This window comes from Mustela putorius, unplaced genomic scaffold (assembly GCF_011764305.1).
Source record: "Mustela putorius furo isolate JIRA1106 unplaced genomic scaffold, ASM1176430v1.1 tig00000585_pilon_pilon_pilon, whole genome shotgun sequence".
Taxonomy (NCBI): domain Eukaryota; kingdom Metazoa; phylum Chordata; class Mammalia; order Carnivora; family Mustelidae; genus Mustela; species Mustela putorius.
In genome coordinates, this window is record NW_025421424.1 from 10,159,412 (window position 1) to 10,183,770 (window position 24,359).

A 24,359-nucleotide genomic window follows, 5' to 3' on the forward strand; every position below is an offset into this window, starting at 1 on the left:
CTCTTCTCCTCCTCCTCTTTTTTTTTTTGGATTATGTACATATGTAACTATGTGAAAAGTAAATCTGAACAATGGCCTCACTTAATACTTTTTAAAAATTGTAAAGTATACTTTTTCTTAATGGAGGCAAACATTTTTCTGTCTGATTATGTTTGATTTGGAGAGTTCAGGAGTTGTATGGGGATAGGGATTAATGGGAAGAAAGAAAAGTTTACCCCCCCCCAAAAAAAAGATCTCCAGAAGTAAGGTCACATAAAAGTTATACATACTGAGAAAAATGCAAACTGATTGACTAAATTCTTCTGCCTTTTTTTCTTATACCAGTTTTATTGAGATAATTCATTTACCATAAATTCACCTCTTAAAAGTGTACAATTCAGTGGTTTTTATTATAGTCACAAAATTGTGCAACCATTAACATGACCTAATTTTAGGACATTCTCATCATTCCTCAAAGAACCTCATACCCATTAGCATTCACTCTCCAGATCCTCCACCCCCTCAACTGTAGGCAACCACTAATATAGTTTATGTCTCTAGGGACTTGAGGAAATTTTTAAGCATGGTAGGAATTATTCAGGATGTTTTCTTATGTGATTGGCTTCTTTCACTTAGCTTAATGTTTTCAAGGCTCATCAGTGCTGTGGCATGTATTGGTACTTAATTCTTTTAAAATTTGCTGAACAATATTCCATTATATGAATATATCACACTTTGTTTTCCATTCATTGGTTTATGGACATTTGGGTTGTTTACAGTTTTGGCTTCTAGGTTCTTACGTTGCTGTGAATATTTTTGTATAAGTTTTTATGTGGACAAAGGAGTATATACCTAAGACTATAATTACTGGGTCATACCCTAACTCTGTTTAACGTTTTGCACTGCCAAACTATACATGGGTATTTCTTACCCTCCTCCACCAAAATGGATCTTGTCAAGGATACCAGTGACTTCTGTGTTGCTAGATATAGTAGTTATCTTAATTTATCTATCTGGGGAAATACAATTTCACGAATCAGTGCCTCCTTTGAAGAATTTTTAAATGTTTTGTTTTTAAAGATTTTACTTATTTATTTGACAGACAGAGATCGCAAGTAGGCAGAGAGGCAGGCAGAGAGAGAGGAAGGGAAGCAGGCTCCCTGCTGAGCAGAGAGCCTGATGTGGGGCTCGATCCTAGGACCCTGGAATCATGACCTGAGCTAAAGCCAGAGGCTTTAACCCACTGAGCCACCCAGGCACCCCAAGAATTTTAAAGTGTTTTATTAAACAAGCAGTACATGTGCATTGTAAAAAACTTAAAAATACAGCAAACTGAAGTATTAAAAATTGAATCTTCATCATCACACTTTGAAATATTAATGTTGGGACATGGAGACACGTAATTACCTCTTTTATTAGGTTTATTCACAGATATCTTACGGTTTTTGGTGTAGCTGTAAATGGGGTTGATTCCTTAATTTCTCTTTCTTTTGCTTAATTATTGGTGTATAGAATTGTAGCACATTTCTGTATGTTAATCATATCCTGTGACTTCACTGAATTTGTATATCAGTTCTAGTAATTTTCTGGTGAAGTCTTTAGGGTTTTATATATAAGGTATCATGTTATTTGCAAATAGTGAAAGTTTGACTTCTTGACAATTTGGAGGCCTTTTATTTCTTCTTGTCTGATTGCTGTGGCTAGGACTTCCAGTACTGCATTAAATAACGGTGGTTAGAGTGGACATCTCTGTCTTGTTCCTGAGCATAGAGGAAAAGCTCAGTTTTTCCCCATTGAGGATGGTATTAGCTGTGGGTTTTTTGTATATGGCCTTTATTATGTTGAGGTATGTTCTCTCTAAACCTGCTTTATTGATGGCTTTTATTATGTGTGAATGTTGTACTTTATGAAATGCTTTTCTACATCTACTGAAATGATCATACATTTGTATCCTTTTTTAATTAATGTGGTATATCACATTGATTGATTTGTGAATATTGAACCATCCTTGCAAACCAGGAACAAATCCCACTTTATTACAGAGAATGATTTTTTTAATGTACTGTTGGATTCTGTTAGCTAGTATTTTTATAGAGAATTTTTACATCCATATTCATCAAGGATATTGTCGCATACTCTTTGTCATTGTTGTGTATTTATCGGGTTTTGGTTTCAGGGTGATGTTGGTCTCATAGAATAAATTTGGAATTTTTCCCTTCTTATTTTTTGGAATAGTTTGAGAAGAATAGGTAGTAACTCTTCCCTAAATGTTTGATAGAGATCTCCTTTGAAACAAGCCGTCTGGCCCTGGACTTGAGCGTTTTGGGAGATTTTTGATTACTGATTCAGTTTCTTTGCTGGTTATAGGTCTGTTGATGTTTTCTATTCCCATTTCAGTTTTCATAGTTTATATGTTTATTGGAATTTGTCCATTTCTTCCAGGTTGTCCAATTTATTGACATACAGTTTTTCATAATATTCTCATAATTTCTTGTTTATTTCTGTCATGTTAGTTATTTCTCTTCATCACTTGTGATTTTTATTTGGGTCCTTTCTCTTTTCTTTTTGATAAATCTGGCTAGAGGCTTATCAATTTCACTTATTTTTTTTTTTAAAGAACCATCTCCTGGTTTTCACCAATGTGTTCTGTTGTTTTTGTTTTTGTGGTATTTTGTTTGTTTTTCTATATCATTTATTTCTGCTCTATATTTCTTCTGGCTTTAGACTTCATTTGTTGTTCTTTTTCCAGCTTCTGTAGGTTGGAGATATATAATTAAAGGCTTTTAGTAAATAGATATTTGAAGTCATAGGTCTGAATAACATCACTTAAGGAGATTGTATAAACAGAGGATAAAATTTAAAGGTTGGGAAAAGGACAATCATGAACTTTGAGGATTGGAAGAAGTGAATGTTAAATGAATTGTATTTACAAATCCTTGAATAGTGTCTGACACATAGTAAACAATATATCAGTGTTTGTTAAATAAAATAAATTCTAAAATCACCCTGATATATTGCATTCATCTTCCATTTCATTTTCTTACATGTTTTAGCCTACTTTCTCCTTTGATTTTTCTGCTTCTTTATATTAAGGTTTTGTTGATCATGAAATCAACAAGCACCTACATTTCTTCTGATATCATATTCCATTATGCTGAAATGAAATGCTTGAATCCTTTACTGTACCATACCACTAAAACTTAAGGTCTCCAACAACGTCAAAAATTTGCTGTATCTAATGTCAATTCTTAGGCTCTATCTTACTTGACCTGTTGGTAGCGTTTGACAATTTTTATCAGTCTGTCAGTGAAATGTGTTTTTCACTCGGCATCCAAAGCACCATATTCTTGTTTTCCTGCTTCCTTATTGGCTGCTCCTTCTGTCTCTTTGGCTGGTTCCTTACCTTCATGATTTCTTAAATGGCTCAGTGTGTGTATGTCTTTTATTTTACATCTGTACTTGTGTTGACCTCATCTAGTTCTTACACATCAGTGCTTCTGCATACTACTATTCCCTTTGAACTTCAGCGCTATATATCGAATCATCTTCTTGACATTACCACTTAGAAATTTGATTGGCATGTCAAGTTTGACATGATTCAGACCCAGCTTGTGATTATCATCCACACCCCAAATTTGCCTCAACCAAGATTTTCTCTAAGTTAATGACAAATCTAGGCTTTCATTCTTTCAAGCAGAAACGAGAAACCACCTTGATCTCTCTTTTGCTCATAACCTACAGGGTGTCTGTTGGGAAAATTTTCTGATTTACATTCCCATGATACCTGCAGTGTGACCATTGCTCACCACCTCTACTCTGACTACCTTCCTTTAATTCATCTGGATTATTGAAATAACCTTCTCCCTGTTTCCAAAAGTATCCTCCTACAACCTATACTTAGGACGATAGCTGAGTGATTTTGCTGTAAGGAGGGGGAAGGCACTAAAAACCCAATAGAAAAATGGGAAAAATACACGAACAGACAACTCACCATAAAAGATTTTAAAACAAACTGAAACATATAAAAAAAATTCTCACATTCACTCAAAATTGGACAAATGCAAATTAAAACCATTCAAACCATTTCTCATTGGTGAGACTGGAAAAATTTTAAGAAAATGGCAACACATTCTGTTGGCAATGCTGTGAGGAAATAGACATGTTCATATATTGCTGATGGGACTACAGATTGTACAATTCTGAAGAGAAATTTGGCAATGTCAAACAAAATTTTCCTATGTATTGTTTTGACCAATGCAGCCAGCAATTCTAAGAATTCACCTTGAAGATATGCCTCCAACAATATGAAAATATGCACGAGTTTTTAATTACAGCATTGTTTTTTTAATTCCCAAGTATAGGAGGGAGCCCAAATGCCCATTCATAGGAAAGGGTTGAAAAAATCATAGTATATCTACACCATGGAGTACTAAGTAGCTGTAAGAAAAAAAAAGAAGAATATAACTGATACGGAGTGTTTTCTAAGACATGCTGTAAAATGAAAAAAAAAAAAAAAGTACCAAAGAATATATATAGCAATCACCTCTCATATAAGGAAAAAAGAGAAGAAAATAATAGATATCTGTTCATTTGTACAAAAGAAATTAAAGATAAACCAAAAACGAAATAAGGGGAAGAGAAAGAAGAGAAGGGGACTGGGTTAACAAGGATGAAGTACAATAATATCTTTGTGTATATAGCTCTTACTCTTAGAATCATAGAAGGGTTTTTGCATACCCTTTACATAATCCCAAATAAAAATGATTAAATTTTAATCATTTAATCAAATATAATCATTTAATCATTTGAAAAAATCATAGTATATCTACACCATGGAGTACTAAGTAGCTGTAAGAAAAAAAAAGAAGAATATAACTGATACGGAGTGTGGTTTTAATCAAATGATTAAAACCAAAAAGAAAATAGGGAACCTAAAAGGGAATGCAAATACTAACAAATGAAAGGGTATTTTACAAGAGAATAGCGTGAACACAAAGGGATGGGAAAGAAAGCTAACCTAAGTGACTTAGGAAGCAGTAGCTTCACCAGGCACTGGAAAGGCCAAAAGCTTAAATGCTGTAATCTACTTGGTAAAAGTGTTTCCCATAGGAGTATGGGTTTGCAATCCCGACACTACCTTTACTTGTATACTAGAACTGAACAAATAAGTACATATATATTGTAGATAATGAGAGACCACTTTCACTGTTGGAAGATACTACGAGGAAAGGAGGAAGGCTAAAATAAACCCTGTGGTATTGGATTAGAATAAGAGGCATTAGTATAAACTCAGGTTTTTAAATATATATTCAGGCAGATAAATATACATACGGGTGTATGTGTGGGTTATACATACATACATACACTCATATACTTTCTAACTTTGTTCATTGGGATGGCCTAGAAGCAGTGACACTCCAGAACCATGAGCACACCTAACACCAAATCTTGGTTTCTAGACACATTCTTCAACATAAAGAACCAGGACTCCTTGCAGAAGTTGATTTCAGGACAGGCAAGAAAGATACAAAATGAGCCTAGAACATCTTGTCATGTCAGAAGGTAAGGAAATGCCCTCCAAATGATGGGGGAGAATTTGAAAACAGGAGCCAGTTTGAAGGAGTTCCTAATGGCCAAAACTGGAATAACTTGAACAATGGTATTTGACTTTAAGCCCTAGAACAAAATATGCCCAGTGAATCTATACCATATATATATAAATCAAATATGTAAACAAGGGAGAAGGAACAGCTCTTCCTTACAATTGAATTCCAATTACTAGATGTAGACAGAAAGAGGGAATACAGAATTCATCATTGCAATTGCCCTAATTACTTGCAAACAAGATTCACCAATGGATGCTAGAATGATTAGGCAAAAGTTGGGGAAGAAACAGGATTTGCAGTTTCAAAGTATCTTCCCAAAGACGTTTATTAACTGTGAATGTAGAGATAGTCTTTAGTGGAGAAACCTAGCAGACACCAACCCATGCAAATGATCAAGGTAAATATCACCAGTAATAAGACATACCAATATCACAAATCCATTATATGATGCATAAAGTCATGTGTGTGGTAGTCTCTCCAAAAATATAAAACCTTTCTGTTATGAATGTTCGTTTCCCCCTAAAACTCATACTATGAAACCCTAACCCCCCATTCTGGCTGTATTTGGAGATAGGGGCTCTAAGGAAGTAATTAAGATTACATGAGATGGTAAGGATAGGGCCTTAATCCTATAGGATTAGAGTCCTTTATAAGAGGAGACTTCAGAGTGTACTCCTCTCTCCACACCCTCATCCAACACAAATGCACTAAGCCAGCAAGCTGAAACTGGGGAAAGGTTATGCGACGACTATAAGAATGATGCCATCTGCAAGTCAGGAAAAGAGCTCTCACCAGAAACTGAATTGAGTGGAACCTTGATCTTGAACTTCTAGAACTCTGAGAAATGATATTTTTGTTGCTTAAGCCACCTAGTCTGTGTTATTTTGCCATGGTAACCTTAGCAAACTAATATACTTTCCAAGCATGAGAAATTATCAGATAAACTCTACTTTTGGGGCATTCTACAAAATTACTGATTATTATTCTTCCAAAGTGTCAAGATCAAAAGACAAGGAAAAGAGTGAAGAACTGTTGCACACTGGAAGAAACTAAGGAGGGAAAAAAACCCAAAACAACTACATGCAATAGGGGACCCAGGTTAGGATTGTGAAACAGAAAGATGACACAAGTGGAAAAAAAAATATGTGAAATGTAATAAGGCCTATAGTTTAGCTAATAATATCACCTATTTAACCCATCTCCCTGACCACCTCCATTCTGATAACTATCACTTTTTTCTCTATAGTTGAGACTGTTTCTTGTTTTTTTTCTCTCTCTCCTTTTTCCTTTTTGTTCATTTGTTTTCTTTCTTAAATTCCACATATGAGTGAAAGCATATGGTATTTGTCTTTCTTCCACTCACTTATCTTGTCTAGCATAATACTCTCTAGCTCCTTCCATGTCATTGCAAACATAAAGACTTCATTCTATCTTATGGTCCATTATATAGATAGACCACATCTTCTTTATCCATTCATCTATTGATATACACTTGGGTTACATCCATATCTTGGCCACTGTAAATAATGCTGCAATAAACATAAGGGTGCATATATCTTTTCAAATTAGTTTTAGTTTTCTTTGGGTAAATACATAACAGTAAAATTATTAGCTCATATAGCATTTTTATTTTTAATTTTTTGAAGGACCTCCATACTATTTCCTGCAGTGGCTGCACCAATTTACACTTCCACCAATGGTGCACCAGGGTTCCTTTTTCTCCACATCCTCATCAACATTGTTATATCTTGTCTTTTTGATTCTAGCTATTCTGACAGGTGTAAGGTGATATCTCATTGTGGTTTTGACTTGAGGTTCTCTGATGTTGAGTGATATTGAGCATCTTTTCATGTGTCTGTTGGCATTTGTATGCCTTCTTTTGAAATATGGCTATTCGGTTCTGCTCATTTTTAATCAGATTATTTGTGTTTTTTGGTGTTGAATTGTATAAATTATATGTTTTGGATATTAACCCATTACCAGATATATCATTTGCAAATATCTTCTCCATTCAGGAGTTGCCTTTTGTTTTATCAATGGTTTCCTTTGCTGTGAAAAAGCCTTTTATTTGGATGAAGTCTTAATACTTTATTTTTGCTTTTGTTTTCCTTACCTGAGGAGGCATATCTAGAAAAATGTTGCTAAGACCAATGTACAAGAGATTACTGCCTATATTTTTTTAAGGAGTTTTATTGTTTCCAGTCTCACATTTAGGTATTTATTTATTTATTTAATAAAGTTGACATTCTGTTTTTATTTATTTTTTAAATTAATTTAATTTTTTCAGTGTTCCAAAATTCATTGTTTATGCTTCACACCCAGTGCTCCATGCCATACATGCCATCTTTAATTAATAGGTTTTTTATTTCAACTTGGTTAGATTTTAGCTCTTTTATTTCTCCAGAAAGGGATTCTCTAATATCTTCCATACTTTTTTCAAGCCCAGCTAACACCTTGGTAATCATCATTCTGAACTCTAGTTCTGACATCTTACTAATGTCTGTATTGATTAGATCCCTAGCCATGGGTACTGCCTCTTGTCCCTCCCACCAACCACCCCTGAGGTGAGTTTTTCCTCCTTATCATTTTATCCAGATAAGAATAGATGAATGAGAACAAAATACTAAAATGGTAGCAATGACCCCAGAAAAATATACACTAAACACATCAGAAGAGACCCAAAACTGGAGGGAGAATAAAGGAGGGGAAAAAAGTAAACAACAACAACAACAAATATATATATTAGATTGGTGAATAGAACAGAGCCACACACTTGATTTTGGATGTATTTTGATCTGTTAGAAGAGACTGCCTCCCAAAATTTTAAAGAAAGAAAAGCTTATGTATATACAAAAATAAGGGTAAACACAATGAAGGGATAGAATATGACATTCTAAAAAAAGAATTGATAAGTTGATTGAAAAAAGAATGAGAAAAAAAAGAGGAAAGAACGTGATTAGGCTGGAGACTAGAACAAAGATATGAGCTAAATTAGGGTATATTTTGATCGGTAGAAGAAACTATATCCCAAAATTTTAAAGAAAGAAAAACCCATATGTATACAAAAAATAAGGTTAAAATAATGAAGGGATAGAATATGACTATAAAAATGAAAATTAAAAAAGATTTTTTAAAAAAGGCATTGATAAGATAAAATAGTTTTAAAAGGTTAAAATACAGATGTAGTGAAAAGAAAGGCCATATGTACCCCAATGTTCATAGCAGCAATGGTTACAACCACCAAACTGTGGAAAGAACCAAGATGCCCTTCAAAAGATGAATGGATAAAGAAGATAAGGTCCATATATACAACGGAATATTATGCAGCCATCAGAAAGGACGAATACCCAACTTTCGTATCAACATGGATGGGACTGGAGGAGATTATGCTGAGTGAAATAAGTCAAGCAGAGAAAGTCAATCATCATATGGTTTCACTTACTTGTGGAGCATAAGAAATAACATGGAGGACATTAGGAGAAGGAAAGGAAAAGTGAATTGGGGGAAATCAGGGGAAGATGAAGCATGAGACTATGGGCTCTGAGAAACAAACTGAGGGTTTTGGAGGGGAGGTGGGTGGGGGAATGGGGGAACATGGTGGTGGGTGTTAAGGAGGGCACATATTGCATGGAGCACTGGGTGTGGTGCAAAAACAATGAATCTTGGAACACTGAAATAATAAAATTAAAAAAAATAAATTCAATTTAAAAATAAGGTTAAAATAGGAAAAATTTTTAAAATAGAATAAGAAAAAAATAAAATTTAAAAAATTTAACTTTAAAAGGTGAAAGAATCATTGGGAGGGAAGCCATGAATTCTATGTGTTGCATTCCCCTAATTCTGGAGTTCTGCAGTTCTCATTGATCAGTGAACATGGTCTTGGCTGGATGTTCCTGCTAATCTTCTGGGGGAGGGGCCTGTTGCCATGATTCTTAAATGTCTTTGCCAGAGGTGGGATTGCACCACCCTTGCTAGGGGCCAGGCCGCGTAATCTGTTCGCATTTGCTCTCAGGAGCTTTTGTTCCCTCAACGCTTTCCATAGAGCTTTGGAGGAGGAGAATGAAGATGGCAGCCTCCAATTCTCCAGCTGGTAGGAGCCAAGAGCTTGGTCCCTACTCCTCAGTGCAACCTCAGAGAAAAGCAGGCAACTATGCCTGTCTCCCTGGTCTCTGGCCGCACTCCATGCTCACCCAGCCTGTAACCAAGCCTTTCTATCTCTGACATCTGGACCCATTTGGAGTCTCCAAACCCAGCAGATTCCTGCGGCGTGCTCCTCTGCCACTCCTCCCAGAGAAGAAAGGTGAGTTCCCCCGGATCTGCTGCTTGTGCGGTCCCTGCCTGAAGAGTAGTGGTCCACCTGTGCCTCGGATCATGGTCTAAGGTAACCCCGACCTGGGAGCTCACTCCCTGGCTCCATGTCTGCAGCCAGCTTCCCCGCTCCAATACCTGGGAGCTTTGACACACACGCCCCTGGTCTTTCTCTGACCCTGAGGGCCCTGAGACCACATTGTCCCTGTGAGGGTTCCACCACACCCCCACACGGCCCCCTGCCCTGTTAGCCTCTGGAGCCGCTATGCTCCTCAGTGGAGCAGACTTCTAAAAGTTGTGATTCTGTGCTCTGCTGCTTACCAGGGGCTTACCAGGAGCCAGCCCCTCCCCCCACAGTCTTTCTTCCTGTATATCCCTTTGGATTCACTTCTCCGCACATCCTACCTTCCAGAAAGTGGTCACTTTTCTGTTCATAGAATTGCTGCTCTTCTTCTCTTCAATCTCCTGTTGAGTTTGTAGGTGTTCAGAATGGTTGATAACAATCTAGCTGAACTCCTGGGACCTGCCGAAATTTAGATCTCCCACTCCTCTGTCATCTTGCTCCTCCCTGCTCTGTTTGCTTTTGCTGGTTCTCACTCATGTTGCCATGTTTATTGTGTCTATTTCTATCTTTGGCTAATAATTGGTAATTAACCTTGTAAAATTAAATTTGAGATATCCTTAAGGTCTCAGGTAGAAGTTCCTTCAGCTAGAATTGTTTTATTACTTACTTTTCCCTGGTCCTTGTAGATACCATGACTGAGGAATGACCCCAAAATAACTCTACACAGCTTGGACCTAAGCTGTGATTCACTCAGGTGTAAACCTGAATGAGGGCCCAACTGTGGACCCTACTTCTTATGCCCAGTTTTGTTTTTTCTAATTCTTATACTCTACTTTTGCCATAGAAGTTTAAGAAAGTACCTTTCTGTTATAGTTTTGTTAGAAGTTTTTAAGTGTGTATTTTATTCTTTGGTGTTTTGTGGGTTTCTTTTTTTGTTTTTAATTGAAAGATTTTTTTATTGCAGCAAAATATATGCATAAGATAAAATTGACCGTTTTAACCATTTTAAGTGTATAATTCAGTAGAATTAATATTGTTGTGTAATTGTTAAACCTCTCATTTCATATAATAAGACAGTAAAGCTCAAGAGGCCAACTTGTCCAATGTCACACAGGTGATTGGCAGAAGAACTCTACATTGTGCAGTCAGTGCTTTTCCTGGTTTTCCTGTTCATTCATTTTATGGTTAAATAAATCGAGCCCAGAAAGGTAAAGTATCCTTGATCACATCAGGAGGAGGAGTAGTCACATCTACAGACCTCATAGTCCAATGGTCGGCTTTCTCCACCTCACTACTTCAGACTGCCAATATCCCTCACTATTTTCATTTTCCAGTCTTTCCACAGAAATTCCAGGCTTCTGTGCACCAAAATGTGAGTTTCACACAGCCCGTTATCACCTAAAAGTGATTTTCTAAATTGGTGCTTGGCAAGTGTCAAATCCATTGGCTGCAATATGTCTTCATGCCAGACTTCAGTATTTGTCAGTTATGGATTAAAGACACTGCTTGCCACCATTTCCTGCCACAGCTAAAGTTTTTCATGCATTGTTTTTGGCTGAAAATCAAGTTTAAGGTATTGGGAGAGTAATTTAGATTATATACATTGGGATTAATTTGATTAAACATATGGCCATTTACATATGACAACTGATAAATTACTGAATACCACATCTGAAACTAATGATATACTATAAATTAGCTAATCGAATTTAAGTTTAAAAAAATTAAAAACTAAAATGATACTCTCCCCCCCCCCACAAAAGAAAAAGAAACTTCAGAAAATGGGACTTGTCTCATAGTATGGTAGGTTTTCCCCAGTATGAGGGCAAAATAGTCACAAGATTCAAGCTGGTCAAAGAAAGGACACATGCCCACCAAGATTCCAAAGCAGGTCCATGATGATGGTCAAACAGGATTCGGTATCTATGATTATGCTTTGCATTATACCTCTTGTTTTGTTATCAGGAAACTATTACACTTTGTCTTAAATAAAATATCTCTATCAGTACCAACACAGATCATACAAACATGTAAGCTAATATGAGCTAAAGGTTTGAACATGCTTACTTCCTATAGTCCCAGATGCCAATAAGCTTTTAAACAAATAAAAAGAAGTTAAAATTCACATGTAATGAAATCTGGAATTAGACCAAATACCTTTCAAGTGGGAAATGGATAAGCAAACTATGGTACAATACACAATGGTATACAATGAGCTACTTATATAATGCATTAATACAGAACTTTAAAAGTGTTATGCTAAATGAAATAAGCCAGACTGTAAAGGTTGCCTACTGTGTGATTCCATTTATGACACTCTTACAAAAGCAACCTAGAAGGACAGAAATCAGATGTGTGGTTGTGAGTGGACTGAGGAGGATAGAAGGGCCTGACTACAAAGGGGTGTGGGGAAATTGTGGGGAAGTCGTGGTGGTTACATGACTGTAAACACTTGTTAAATCTCACAGAACTGCATACCTAAAAGGGTGAATTTTACTGCATGTATGTTATACCTTAATTTTTTAAATGGGTGAAAAATCAATGAATATATCTGCATTCACTTTTTCCAGCCTATATTTACTGATTATCCACTATGTGCTGGATACTCTTAGGTGGTTTTTTTTTTTTTATGTGAAGTGATGAATGTGTCAAGTATTTTGATCTTGGTAACCATTCCACAATGTATATGTATATCAAATCATCATATTTTATGCCTCAGATATATACAATTATATTTTTAAACTATTCTCCTATAAAGCTAGGGGAAAAAAGGTGTCAGTAGGAATCTTACCAGTAGCAGTTTAGACAATTTCACTGCCTAATTTTTATTAGGAGTATATTTTGAATTTTTTCAGATGTATTTTTAAAATATTGAAATAATTATATAGTTTCTCCTTTAATATGATGTAAATTACATTCATGGATTTTTAAGTGACATGCATTTATTTAATTCCTGAGATAAAATTATTTGAACACAAAATATCTTTTTTATATGTTGCTGTTATTAATTCTGCCAGTATTTTATTTAGAATTTTTGCATCTATGTTCATGAATAAGATTGTGCTCTAATTTTTCTCTCTTATATTGTTCTTGTCAAGTTTAAGTATCATAGTATTTTATTTTATTTTTTTATTGAAATTCAGTTAGCCAACATAGAGTACATCATTATTTTTGATGTGTTCAATGATTCATTAGTTGTGTATAACATTGCCCCTTAGGCAATCTAATTTTTTTCACAGTACATGTCACTTCATAACATACTACAGAATTTAATTGTACACTGCATTTATTTCTAATGTTTACCCCTTTCCAGAAAAATGTAAGCAATTTGAAGGCAAAGATTTTTGTTGCATGCATATATCTCAAGCACCCAAGCTCTTAGCATATCACAGACTTTCAATACTATTTTATGTGGTAATAATTTCACAATATATACATGTATCAAATGATTTCTTTGTATACTTCAAATGTATATAATATCATATGTCAATTATATCTCAATAAAACTGGAAAATATCTTTAAATAAAAGAGTTGAAGACAGATATAGTGACACAAATTACCTTATGATCAGTTTTCACAAATTGTTCCGTGTTCCATGCCCACTTAAAAAGTGTATTTATGAATCAGTCTGTTACAGGGATTTGACTTTACACAATCTGGTTAAACAATCTCTGAAAGGATGTTTTCTGCTCATCTGAGGTTAGAGCTTGAAGTCTGCAGGGGAGGCATTTGGGAAGGAACTATGGAACTAAAGTGGGAGAAAGCAGGAACAAACCTGGAAGTGAGCTGGAACTTACATGGACAGACAGGAATGTATGTCAGTTCTCAGGACTCCAGGAATAATACTGTGTGTCCTGCAGGAGAAACTAATGCCGTTTGTCCCGAAGCTTAGCATGTACCCGACTCAAGAGTTTGAGAAGCTGAAGGGGGATCCAGTCGAAGGTGAGAGCTATTAGACTGGCTGCTGTTCACACCACCAACAAGGTGAGCCAGCAGACCTGTGATATCTGTTGACTCTGCTCATAACTTCTAAGTGGAAAAACAGTATGAGTATTTAGGTTGAATATAAGAAATAGCACTGAGGGTTATAGAGGATGGGAGGGAAAATTGAATGGGACAAAATCAGAGAGGGAGACAAATTATGAGAGACTCTTGGCTCCAGGAAACAAACTGAAGGTTGTGTAAAAGGAAGGGGGAGGGATGGGGAAACTGGGTGATGGGTATTAAGGAGGGCATGTGATATGATGAGCACTGGGTGTTAGATGCAACTAATGAATCACTGAACACTACATCAAAAATTAATGATGCACCACACCCAATGCTCCATGCAATACATGCCCTCCATAACACCCACCCCCTGGCTACCCCAACCTCCCAGCCCCCCGCTCCTTCAAAACCCTCAGATTGTTTTTCAGAGTCCATGGTCTCTCATGGTTCATCTACCCCCCCCCCCCAATTTCTCTCAACTCCCTTCTCCTCTCCATCTTCCCATGTCCTCCATGTTATTTGTTATGCTCCACAAATAAGCAAAACCATATGATAATTGACTCTCTCTGCTTGACTTACTTCACTCAACATAATCTCCTCCAGTCCTGTCCATGTTGATACAAAAGTTGGGTATTCATCCTTTCTGATGGAGGCATAATACTCCATAGTGTATATGGACCACATCTTCCTTATCCATTTGTCTGTTGAAGGGCATCTTGGTTCTTTCCACAGTTTGGCGACCGTGGCCATTGCTGCTATAAACTTTGGGGTACAGATGGATCTTCTTTTCACTACATTTGTATCTTTGGGGTAAATACCCAGGAGTGCAATTGCAGGGTCATAGGGAAGCTCTATTTCTAATTTCTTAAGGAATCTCCACACTGTTCTCCAAAGAGGCTGCACCAACTTGCATTCCCACCAACAGTGTAAGAGGGTTCCCCTTTCTCCACATCCTCTCCAACACACGTTGTTTCCTGTCTTGCTAATTTTCACCATTCTAACTGGTGTAAGGTGGTATCTCAATGTGGTTTTAATTTGAATCTCCCTGATGGCTAGTGATGATGAACATTTTTTCATGTGTCTGATAGCCATTTGTATGTCTTCATTGGAGAAGTGTCTGTTCATGTATTCTAACCATTTTTTGACATGATTATCTGTTTTGTGTGTGTTGAGTTTGAGAAGTTCTTTATAGATCCTGGATATCAACTGAAAAGAAATAAATAAAAAAATAAAGTGGAAAAAAAACCTTAATGATGTGCTATATGTTGGCTAATTGAATTTAAATTTTAAAAAATTTAAAAAATAAATAACTGCTGCTTCCATACCACCTTCCAAACTTCATGCAGAAATGTCTCTTGTGGGGGCTTCCTGGGAGGCTCAGTTGGTTAAGCAAGTGACTTTAGTTCAGATCATCATCCTAAAGTCCTGGGATTGAGTCCCACATTGGGCTCCCAGCTCCATGGGGAGTCCGCTTCTCCCTTTGACCTTCTCCCCTCTCATTCTCCCTCTCACTCTCTCCTCTCTATCTCAAATAAATAAATAAAATCTTTAAAAAAAAAAAAAAAGGAAATGTCTCTTGTGGTCCACGCTAACCAGAAACACACAGGACCAGAAAATGTAGGATTTGTAGTTTAGCTTAGACAGCTTTGAACACAATAACAGAAGGATTATACAAATTTAAAATTTTATATTCATGTGTTGCAAGTTTTATCATTATAAAATGTCTTCATTTCTATAAATGCTATTTGCCTTAAGGTGTATTTAACCGAGTTTGACCACCTTTCTCTTGATTAGTGCTTACCAGTTACAAGATCAAGAATGGAAGACTACTGCCATCCCAGCAGTCCCTGCGTATTCCTTCACATTCACAACTGGCTCCCTTCACACACAGGCATCCACTACCTTGACCTTATAAGAGTAATTTCTTTCCTCTTGGTTTTCTTTTAAATCTCGTAATGTGTTAACTTTCATTGATTTTTAATCTATTGAAAGTTTAAAAAGTTTTTTCTTTTCTTGTGGTGACTACCCTAGAAATTCTATACACTTCCCCTTTCAAGGTATGGATTTAAAAAATATTTACCTCCCTCCTAGATAAACAATAAATACTGAAACTCCATTTATCCTCTTCTTGACTTGCTGTTGTCTAGTATTTTGTATCTACTTCTTGGTTTTATCCCAACAATGCATTATGATAATTATGATAATAATTATGATAATATCCTAACAAGGCATTATGATATCCCAACAATGCATTATGACAATTTCTAGAATCAATGGTTGTTTACACATTTGTATGTATTTAACCATTTTTTTTCTTCTTGGTTTTTCTTGTATTTCTGATTTTCGTCTGAGATCACTTTATTTATACCTGGAATTTATCCTTTAGAATTTTTAGTGAGTGTGTGATGATTACAAATTATCTTGGCTATTTAGTCTTAGTTTTTCTCTGAGAACATTCTTTTTTTTTTTTTTTAAGACTCTATTTATTTATTTGACAGAGAGAGAGATCAGCAACACAAGCAGGGGGAGTGGGAGAGGGAAAGCAGGCTTCCCAACAAGCAGGGAGCCCATTGTGGGGCTTAATCCCAGCTGGAATAGATCATGACCTGAACCAAAGGCACCCAACTGACTGAGCCACCCAAGTGCCCTTCTAAGAACATTCTTATTTCAACTTTAGCATTTTGAGGTCCACACTCTTCTAAGGAGAATTACTACTGATATGTCTATGGTTAATCTATCATTCTTCAAAGATAATCTTTCTTTTCCCTCTGACTGCTTTAAGGTTTTAGTCTCTGGTTTTCTTAAGTTTTCCTATGGCTATAGAGGTGGATTTGTTTTTATTTAACCTTCTTGAGATTGAGTGAACCTTTTGAATCTGTGCATTGGGTGTTTCATCAATTCTCACTCATATTCCCTTCAAATATTTTCTTCGGCCCATTTATTCTCTCCATTCATTCTAGGACTCATCAAATGGACTCAAACTGTATTTTCTACATCTCTCATCCTTTCTACATTTCCTATATTTTTACATATTTGTGCTGTATTCTCAGTATTTTATTTCTGTTCTATCTTCTAAGTAACAAATTCTGTCTTTTGTTTGTATTCAACCTTTTACTGAATTAAAGTTTTTAACTTCAGTTTTTGCTTTTTTTCATCTTTAGATGTTATTTGGTTCTTTTTAAAGTTTGTGATTTTTTTTTCTTTTATGGCTTCCTAGTCCTGGTAGAAACTTTAAAGTTTATGATTTACTTTTATATCATGGTAAGCATAGTTGATAGTTGATCTAAAACACATGTCTGAAAAGCCTCGTCTGGAACAGCTATTAGGCTTGTTGTCAATTTCTGTTGCTTAGAGAGTTCCAGGACCTGGTTCAATATTACAGAGAGACTTTGAGCTTGCTTCTCTCAGTTCTCTATAGTATGTTTAGTTGGGATGACTTCAAGCCAGTTTAAGTTCTAAAGGGTCACTGGTCCAACTCGACCTTGTTTAGCTGGTGTGCAAAGACATGGGAGGTTTGCTCTGTTATTACAACAACATGAGGAGGTTTCCTTTTGCTTTTCCTATTCATTTTCCTTTCCTAGTTGGTTCAAAACCACAGAATTCCATTCTGTAGTTATCAGAATTTAAAGTAACTATAGGGCATCAAGCTCTTGTTTGTTTTGACAGAGGATGGGGTTCAATATAAAGGTCTTCCACATGACTCCTCCCACCTATAATGGTGTGTCCTGACAAAGATTCAAAAGACAAGTATTTGTGATATTAGTTCATACTTTCTTAACATAGGTAATGTTGGTGCTCTAATATTCCATTCTGTTTGCTTATTACTAGAACTACAACTTCTTTTGCTGTTCTTAAATCTACACCCCCATTCACCCCACTCACCATGTTAAGTCTAGATGTGATTCTCTTTTTTTTCCTTCATGAAAGTAGTCCATTTGACTTTTTATTTGTGGATTTCATCTTTCATCAGTTCTGGAATATTCTCAACAATTATGACTTCAAGTATTGTGTCTACTATGCTTTGTATATCCTCTTTCCAGAACTCCAGTTATACTTATGTTAGACTATAACTCTGTCTTCATCATTTCTTAATCTTGCATTCATGTTTTTCACTCCTTCTAAGTGCTACTGTATTACTATCCTAGAGCTGTTGGAATAAAGCACCACAATTTGGTGGCTTCAAATGAAAGAGAATCATTCTCTCATGATTTTGAAGGCTAGAAGTCCAAAATCAACGTGTCTCTGGGTGTTGGTTCCTTCTGGATGCCCTGAGGAAGAATTTGTCCCATGTTATTCTCCTACCTTCTGGTAGTTCTTGGCAATCCTGTGTTTCCTGGCTTTAGACACATTATTCCAATCTCTGCCTCTGTCTTCACATGGCCTTGCCCTATGGGTCTTCTCTGTATCTGAGTTAAAAATATCCCTCTCTTTTCTCTTATGAGGACATAAAACATTGGATTTAGGGCTCACCTTAAATATAGGATAATCTAATCTCAATATCACTAATTTAATCACATCCACAAGGACCCCATTTCTAAATAAAATTTTATTTACTAGTACTAGGGATTAGAATTTGGACATAACCTTTCTGGGACTAAGTTCAACCCACTATAGCTACATTCTGTTTAATTTATTCATATAAATCTTCTCATTTATTAATTTTGCTTTACTTGTATCAAATTTGCTTTCAAATTGTTCATTTAAATTTAAAAAAATTTCAACCGGGGCGCCTGGGTGGCTCAGTGGGTTAAGCCGCTGCCTTCGGCTCAGGTCATGATCTCAGGGTCCTGGGATCGAGTCCCACATCGGGCTCTCTGCTCAGCAGGGAGCCTGCTTCCTCCTCTCTCTCTGCCTGCCTCTCTGCCTACTTGTGATCTCTCTCTGTCAAATAAATAAATAAAATCTTTAAAAAAAAATAAAAATAAAAATAAAAAATTTCAACCACTGTATTTTCCTCTTTCAAAATGATTACTCTTTCTTTCAGTTATTCTCTGCACATAATTTTAAATCTGTTCTTTATTTTCATAAATATTAAAAAATGGCTATATATTTAAGTAAGTATAATATCTGAAGTTTTATGGGTCCATTGCTATTGTTTTTGTTTCCCTAGGCTCATAGTTCCTTGTTTTCTCATATTTTTAGTGAATTTTAATTGTGAGCAGTTCAATTTATCTAAAAATTTGCTTTTTAAGATTCATGGAGACCAGGTATTATCATTACTATTATTATTATTATTAATTTTTCCAAGTTTTAATTTAAATTCCAGTTAGTTAACATTCAGTGTAATATTAGTTTCAGGTGTAAGATTTAATCCCTTTTTAAAAATTTATTTGTCAGAGAGAGAGAGCACACACAGGCAGAGAGAGTGGCAGGCAGAAGCAGAGGGAGAAGCAGGCTCCCCGCAGAGCAAGGAGCCTGATGCAGGACTCCATCCCAGGACACCGGGATCATGACCTGAGCTGAAGGCAGCTGCCTAACCAACTGAGCCATCCAGGCATCCCAGGTGTAGGATTTAATGATTCATCACTTACATACAATACCCAGTGCTTATCACAACAGACCTGATATTAACGTGGGCTCATTCAGAAAGTGTGTGCATTTTGCTTCTGCCAGAGCCTGGGGTAACTTTTTGTTTGGACTACTTTAAACTAAATTTTAGTTTGAGATTTTGAAGATGAATCTGACACTTTAAGTTTTCACTTTGAGTCAATGTAATGGCCAGATTATGGATGCAACTTTTTAGGGATGTTGCTTTCCTTTGCTATATCGCCAAGTTGCAAACAGATTTTCATGCAATCTTTTGGAAAATGAGTGGTATTTCTAGTTTACTCTTATACTAAAGTATAGCACTTTGGTGCCTCTGACTTAAAAGAGGAAAGGTCTCTGCTTAGACTCTCCACCTTAGACCCTGAAATGTGACATGTACCCTATGTGCCATGAAAACTGAAATCCAAGTTCACCTAGTTTGACAAATGTCCTCAAATTTCTCTTACCCCTCTGGTTCCCATCATCACAAAGTTTCTGGCTCTAGTATTCTTTACTTTCATTCCAACTCAACAGTACTCTTAATAAATTGTTTTAAAGCTTTTATATAGCACTTTAGTTGTCTATAGTGGAAGTTTAGTCTATCTTATCAGAAACAGAAATCTCTTTTTTCTATTTGAGTCAATTTGGATGGTTCCTATTATTTTAGAAAAATGTTTATAGCAAGTACAGCTTCTTTTCAAAATGATTGGCCTAGATTTTTTTTTAAATCATGTAGTTTTATGGTTTTTAAAAGTTTAGCTGTAGGGGCACCTTGGTGGCTCAGTAGGTTAAAGCCTCTGCCTTCGGCTCAGGTCATGATCCCAGGGTCCTGGAATCGAGCCCTGCATCTGGCTCTTTGTTCTGCGGGGAGCCTGCTTCCTCCTCTCTCTCTCTCTCTCTGCCTACCTGCGATCTCTCTCTGTCAAATAAATAAATAAAATCTTAAAAAAACATTTTGAGCTGTATTGTGGTTATGGCACAATCTTTATTTTTTCTTTTTTCATTGTTTCCAACTTAGGCCAATAATTAATAGAGACAAATGAATAGCAATTAAAATAAAATGTAACAAGACCTGCGAAGTTTCTATGAGTGCATTATGGAGGTATTCACAAAAGACATTTTGTCAAGATTTAAATGGGGAGATGTGTGGAAAGCTCTTAGCACACTATCTCATACTTGTAAAGACCTCAATAGATGCTAAACTTAATACCAGGGAAACCTTCCTTAGGGCAGAGGAATTATCCAGAGTGATCATTGGCTGAATGGGAAAAATATGTATAAATAAAGCTCAGAGCAACTAAATAAACTTCAATAGAACTAAAGTTGGGATAAAACAGCAAGAACTGGAGGGCTAAGGGTGGGACATATCATATAGGTCCTGGTAAACATAATAAGGAATCTGAATTTTATCCCAAGAGAAACATAGTATTGAAGGTTTCCCTAGAACTACCACTAAAATGACCAATTTTCCTTAAACGGAGGTGAAAGATCCCACACAAAACTTCAAGAACAAAACCCAATTCTTCTGTCCTTTTCTCTGCCTTCTCTACATTTGGTTCTGTTTTTAGATATGTTCTGATTTTATGCCTTATTACATATGGTTATTAGACAATTTAATTTAGTTTATAGACAATCCAATTAAGCTTTTCCTGCCCAACAGACATGTGGCTGGCAACCTTTAAAATGCCCACCAGTGATTTCTGCTCTCTGGTAACCTCCTGACCCTGAGTGCGGGTTGAAATTTTTGACTCACTTCTAAGGAATATAATATGGCAGGATTGATGTGATGGCACTACTGAGTTAGATTGTAAAAGGATTGTGGCTTGTTTGGGGTGCTGTATTTCATGTTCTCTCTTGGATGTTTTGTAATGAGGGAAATCAACTGTGATGTCATAAGGCAACCCTGTGAAAGGTGGCAATTGGCAAAGAACTGAGGCCTACCAAGAGGCATATGAAAGATCTTGAAAGTATATCGTTTTCCAGTTGAGCCTTCAGATGAGTGTAGCCCTGGTTTGACAGAGCTGATTGATTGATTGGTTGATTGTAGTCATGTGAGAGACTATGAACCAGAATCACTCAGCTAAGCTGCTCCCAGATTCGTCACTCACAAAATATGTAAGATAATAAGTACATGTTCTCAGTCCCTAAGTTTTGGAATAGCTTGTTATGCAACAATGGATAACTAATATATCCAGCTTGCTGGCAGAGCAATCAGTCTGAGTCACAGAAAACATCTGAGATATAGGAATGAGAATGTAATGATTGAGGTCATAAGCTGTTTTATTTATTGAGGAGATAAAATAGTACATTAACAAAACCTTATTTGATAGAAAAATAATACCAGAACTCTTACGAATGTGATTATTAGCTAAACCACTAGAGATACCGGTCCTGCTAAGTTCTTCCATAGCTATGTAACTCAAAGGCTAAGAGACTGGCTGAAGTCAGGATACGAATCACTGGGCAGTTACTTCTAGAAAGACAGAAAGAATCAATAAGGTCCTTTAATAAGGAAGTTGCAAAGTTTCTCTTTGGAGAAAGAGTACTCTGTCATTCCTATAGTGAAGGCCCAGGCCCAGTCAAAAGGAAAAAGAGGGTTGTGACAATGATCCAAAGAGTCTGGCCCCAAAGGTCCCTTCAGCTTCTCTTTTGCTTGGTTTTGCAGAGTGGACTGGACATGATTTAGAGGCTGGAGCCTTATTTGACAACAAGCAGATGCAAAAATTCAAGTCCCAAACCCATCCTTTGCTCTTGAGCCATTAGTGCAGGTTCTCTTGGCTTCTCATGTCCAAAAAATGCTCAGGTATTAGTGTCACCACCTTGAGGGACATAGCTGCCCCATAAGTGGGTAAACCAGAACAATTTCTGGTGCCTGAGATGGGAAATGTCTGGCTAATACCTTCTTTTCTGGTTTTATGATACAGGGACCAAAACAGGGAAAGGATGAGAAGGGGACAAAGACACCAGGCCAAGAGATGACCATTTAAGGCTTCATGCTAATAACTGATTTTGGGTTTCCAAAGATGAAATAAGCCTCTCCAACACAAGGCAGTATCATGTCACAGCCCTAGGGCCTGGCTGGTTTTATCAATCTGGCAGTTCAAGGTCAGCGCAAAGGACATCCCCAACACCTGAGAAAAGAGTTGAGAAAATGTGAAGTCTTCATAGGAAGAGCCATCTCTCCCATACCCCTGGGATTAGCCCCAGAGAAAAAGAGTGTCCATCACACAGGAACCACCCTTCATGCCATGATTACCCAATTCCTTCTCTCTTCTCTCCTTTTGCTTTAGAATTGTAGTGGGGGTGATGGTGTCAGAACAGTAGAGGATAGAATGTTGGGACATCTTGGTCTCCTTAAGAAGTCACTTGTATAGTCAAGTACTGCACAAGTCAACACTTTGTGCAATGAGTCATCTTTACCCGTGCCCTGAGATTCCTTAGTTTCCAAGCAAAGAAAAATTATTTCCCTCTGAGCTTCTTGATTACATCTTAGCTCTTCTGTGACATACCCAAAATACTTGGGTATAAAATTAGTAGAAATGTCACATAATAAAAAAGAACACAAAACTATCCCTAATTCACCCCTGACTTACCATGCTAAGCAGAGAAATTATGATTATGATTTTTATCATCAGCTCCTGCTTCCCATACAAGGCTACTGTATCACAAGCTTTTTCACACTAGCTCAGTGAATGACCAAAGTAGAGGTCTGCCTGATGATTTTTAATTTGACTATAAAGCACTCATATCTCTTAGTGTTAAGTTGACCAGATAGATTTTGTAGCATATTTTCTGAGCCTTAAATTGGTAATAACATCATTTGCTACCTGACTGGAGAAACTCACATTTACTGAGCATGTACTATGTATCTGGTACTGGTCTAAAACTTTGACTTACCTAATTTAATCTTCACAATAGTCCCATGATTAAGTTCTTACCTGAATCACACATACACAGATAGTGATGATTCCAATGTGCAGGAAGTTGGAGTGAAACCACAGTTTTGCTTGTGCATAGCAACCCTAGAAAAAATTGCAAATCCAAAGGATACCAGTATATTATTTGACTTGATAAGGAACCTGATTTCAGAAGATAGTTCATATTTTACCTTATGCCAAAAGACTTAGGCAATTTTTATTTCCTTTCTGTGTATGAAGAAATAGGCATAAAGCAGGGAATATTAAACTACAGACTTTTCTGGTCTTGTTATCATCATAGTAGCACCTAGATTTCTACATACAGAGTTAGAATGGCTCCTGAGAGGCATTTCAGCAATAGATGTCTTTATGTTCTTTAAACATCCCCTGCTGACTTGGGACAAATAAATGGGGAGATAGCCTATGCAATTCTAGAGTTGGTTGCATTTCAGCTTCTGCTGAAACCTGAGTCTATCATAGCCCTACCAAGCTCCAGGCCAGAGCTAGTTGGTGAGTATCTCAGTCTTTCTTCATAGACCTAAAAATTTCTGGAGATTTTCAAACAACCCTAAGGTGGATAACACCAGGTAACAGGAATTTAGGAACTTAACCTTGGAATATAATCTTGGCTTCTTCTCTCGCCCTAGTCTGGAGGTCTAACATAACACAATGAAAAAAAAATAAATAAGCAGGCAGGTTGTTTCAGTAGTTCTACCAATTCTCTTTCCTACAACTCCAGACTCTTTTACTAATGATTCATTTTACCAAGAGGCTGGATGTTGCCATTTCCAAGGAAGAAAAGCAGAGAAACAGGAAAAGAGGAAGGTTTTCTACCTCAACTTTATAATTTTCACTTTCAACCAAAATACCTATTTCTTGCTCAAGAAAAATGTAGATATAATCCTCTGCCACTATCACATAAACTTTTCCCCTCTAATGTAATAGTTTAGGGTAGCAAGATTTGTGATGGC

The 24,359-nt window shown here is 36.5% G+C and overlaps 1 protein-coding gene across 3 annotated transcripts in view; it reads right to left on the reverse strand.

Annotated features, from left to right (window-relative positions):
- Positions 1-24,359, reverse strand: part of CD53 (CD53 molecule) — a 53,771-nt gene that overhangs the window by 4,588 nt on the left and 24,824 nt on the right. For 2 of the 3 annotated variants that reach the window (XM_045081925.1, XM_004769752.3), the window contains 2 exons: positions 23,410-23,493; positions 21,734-22,602 (listed from right to left, as the gene is read on the reverse strand). In XM_045081925.1, coding sequence (XP_044937860.1) covers positions 22,531-22,602; positions 23,410-23,493 — 156 coding nt within the window. In that variant the 3' untranslated portion in view covers positions 21,734-22,530. Of the gene's footprint in view, positions 1-21,733; positions 22,603-23,409; positions 23,494-24,359 lie in introns of those variants that run through there. The other variant, XM_045081924.1, reaches the window with a different exon arrangement.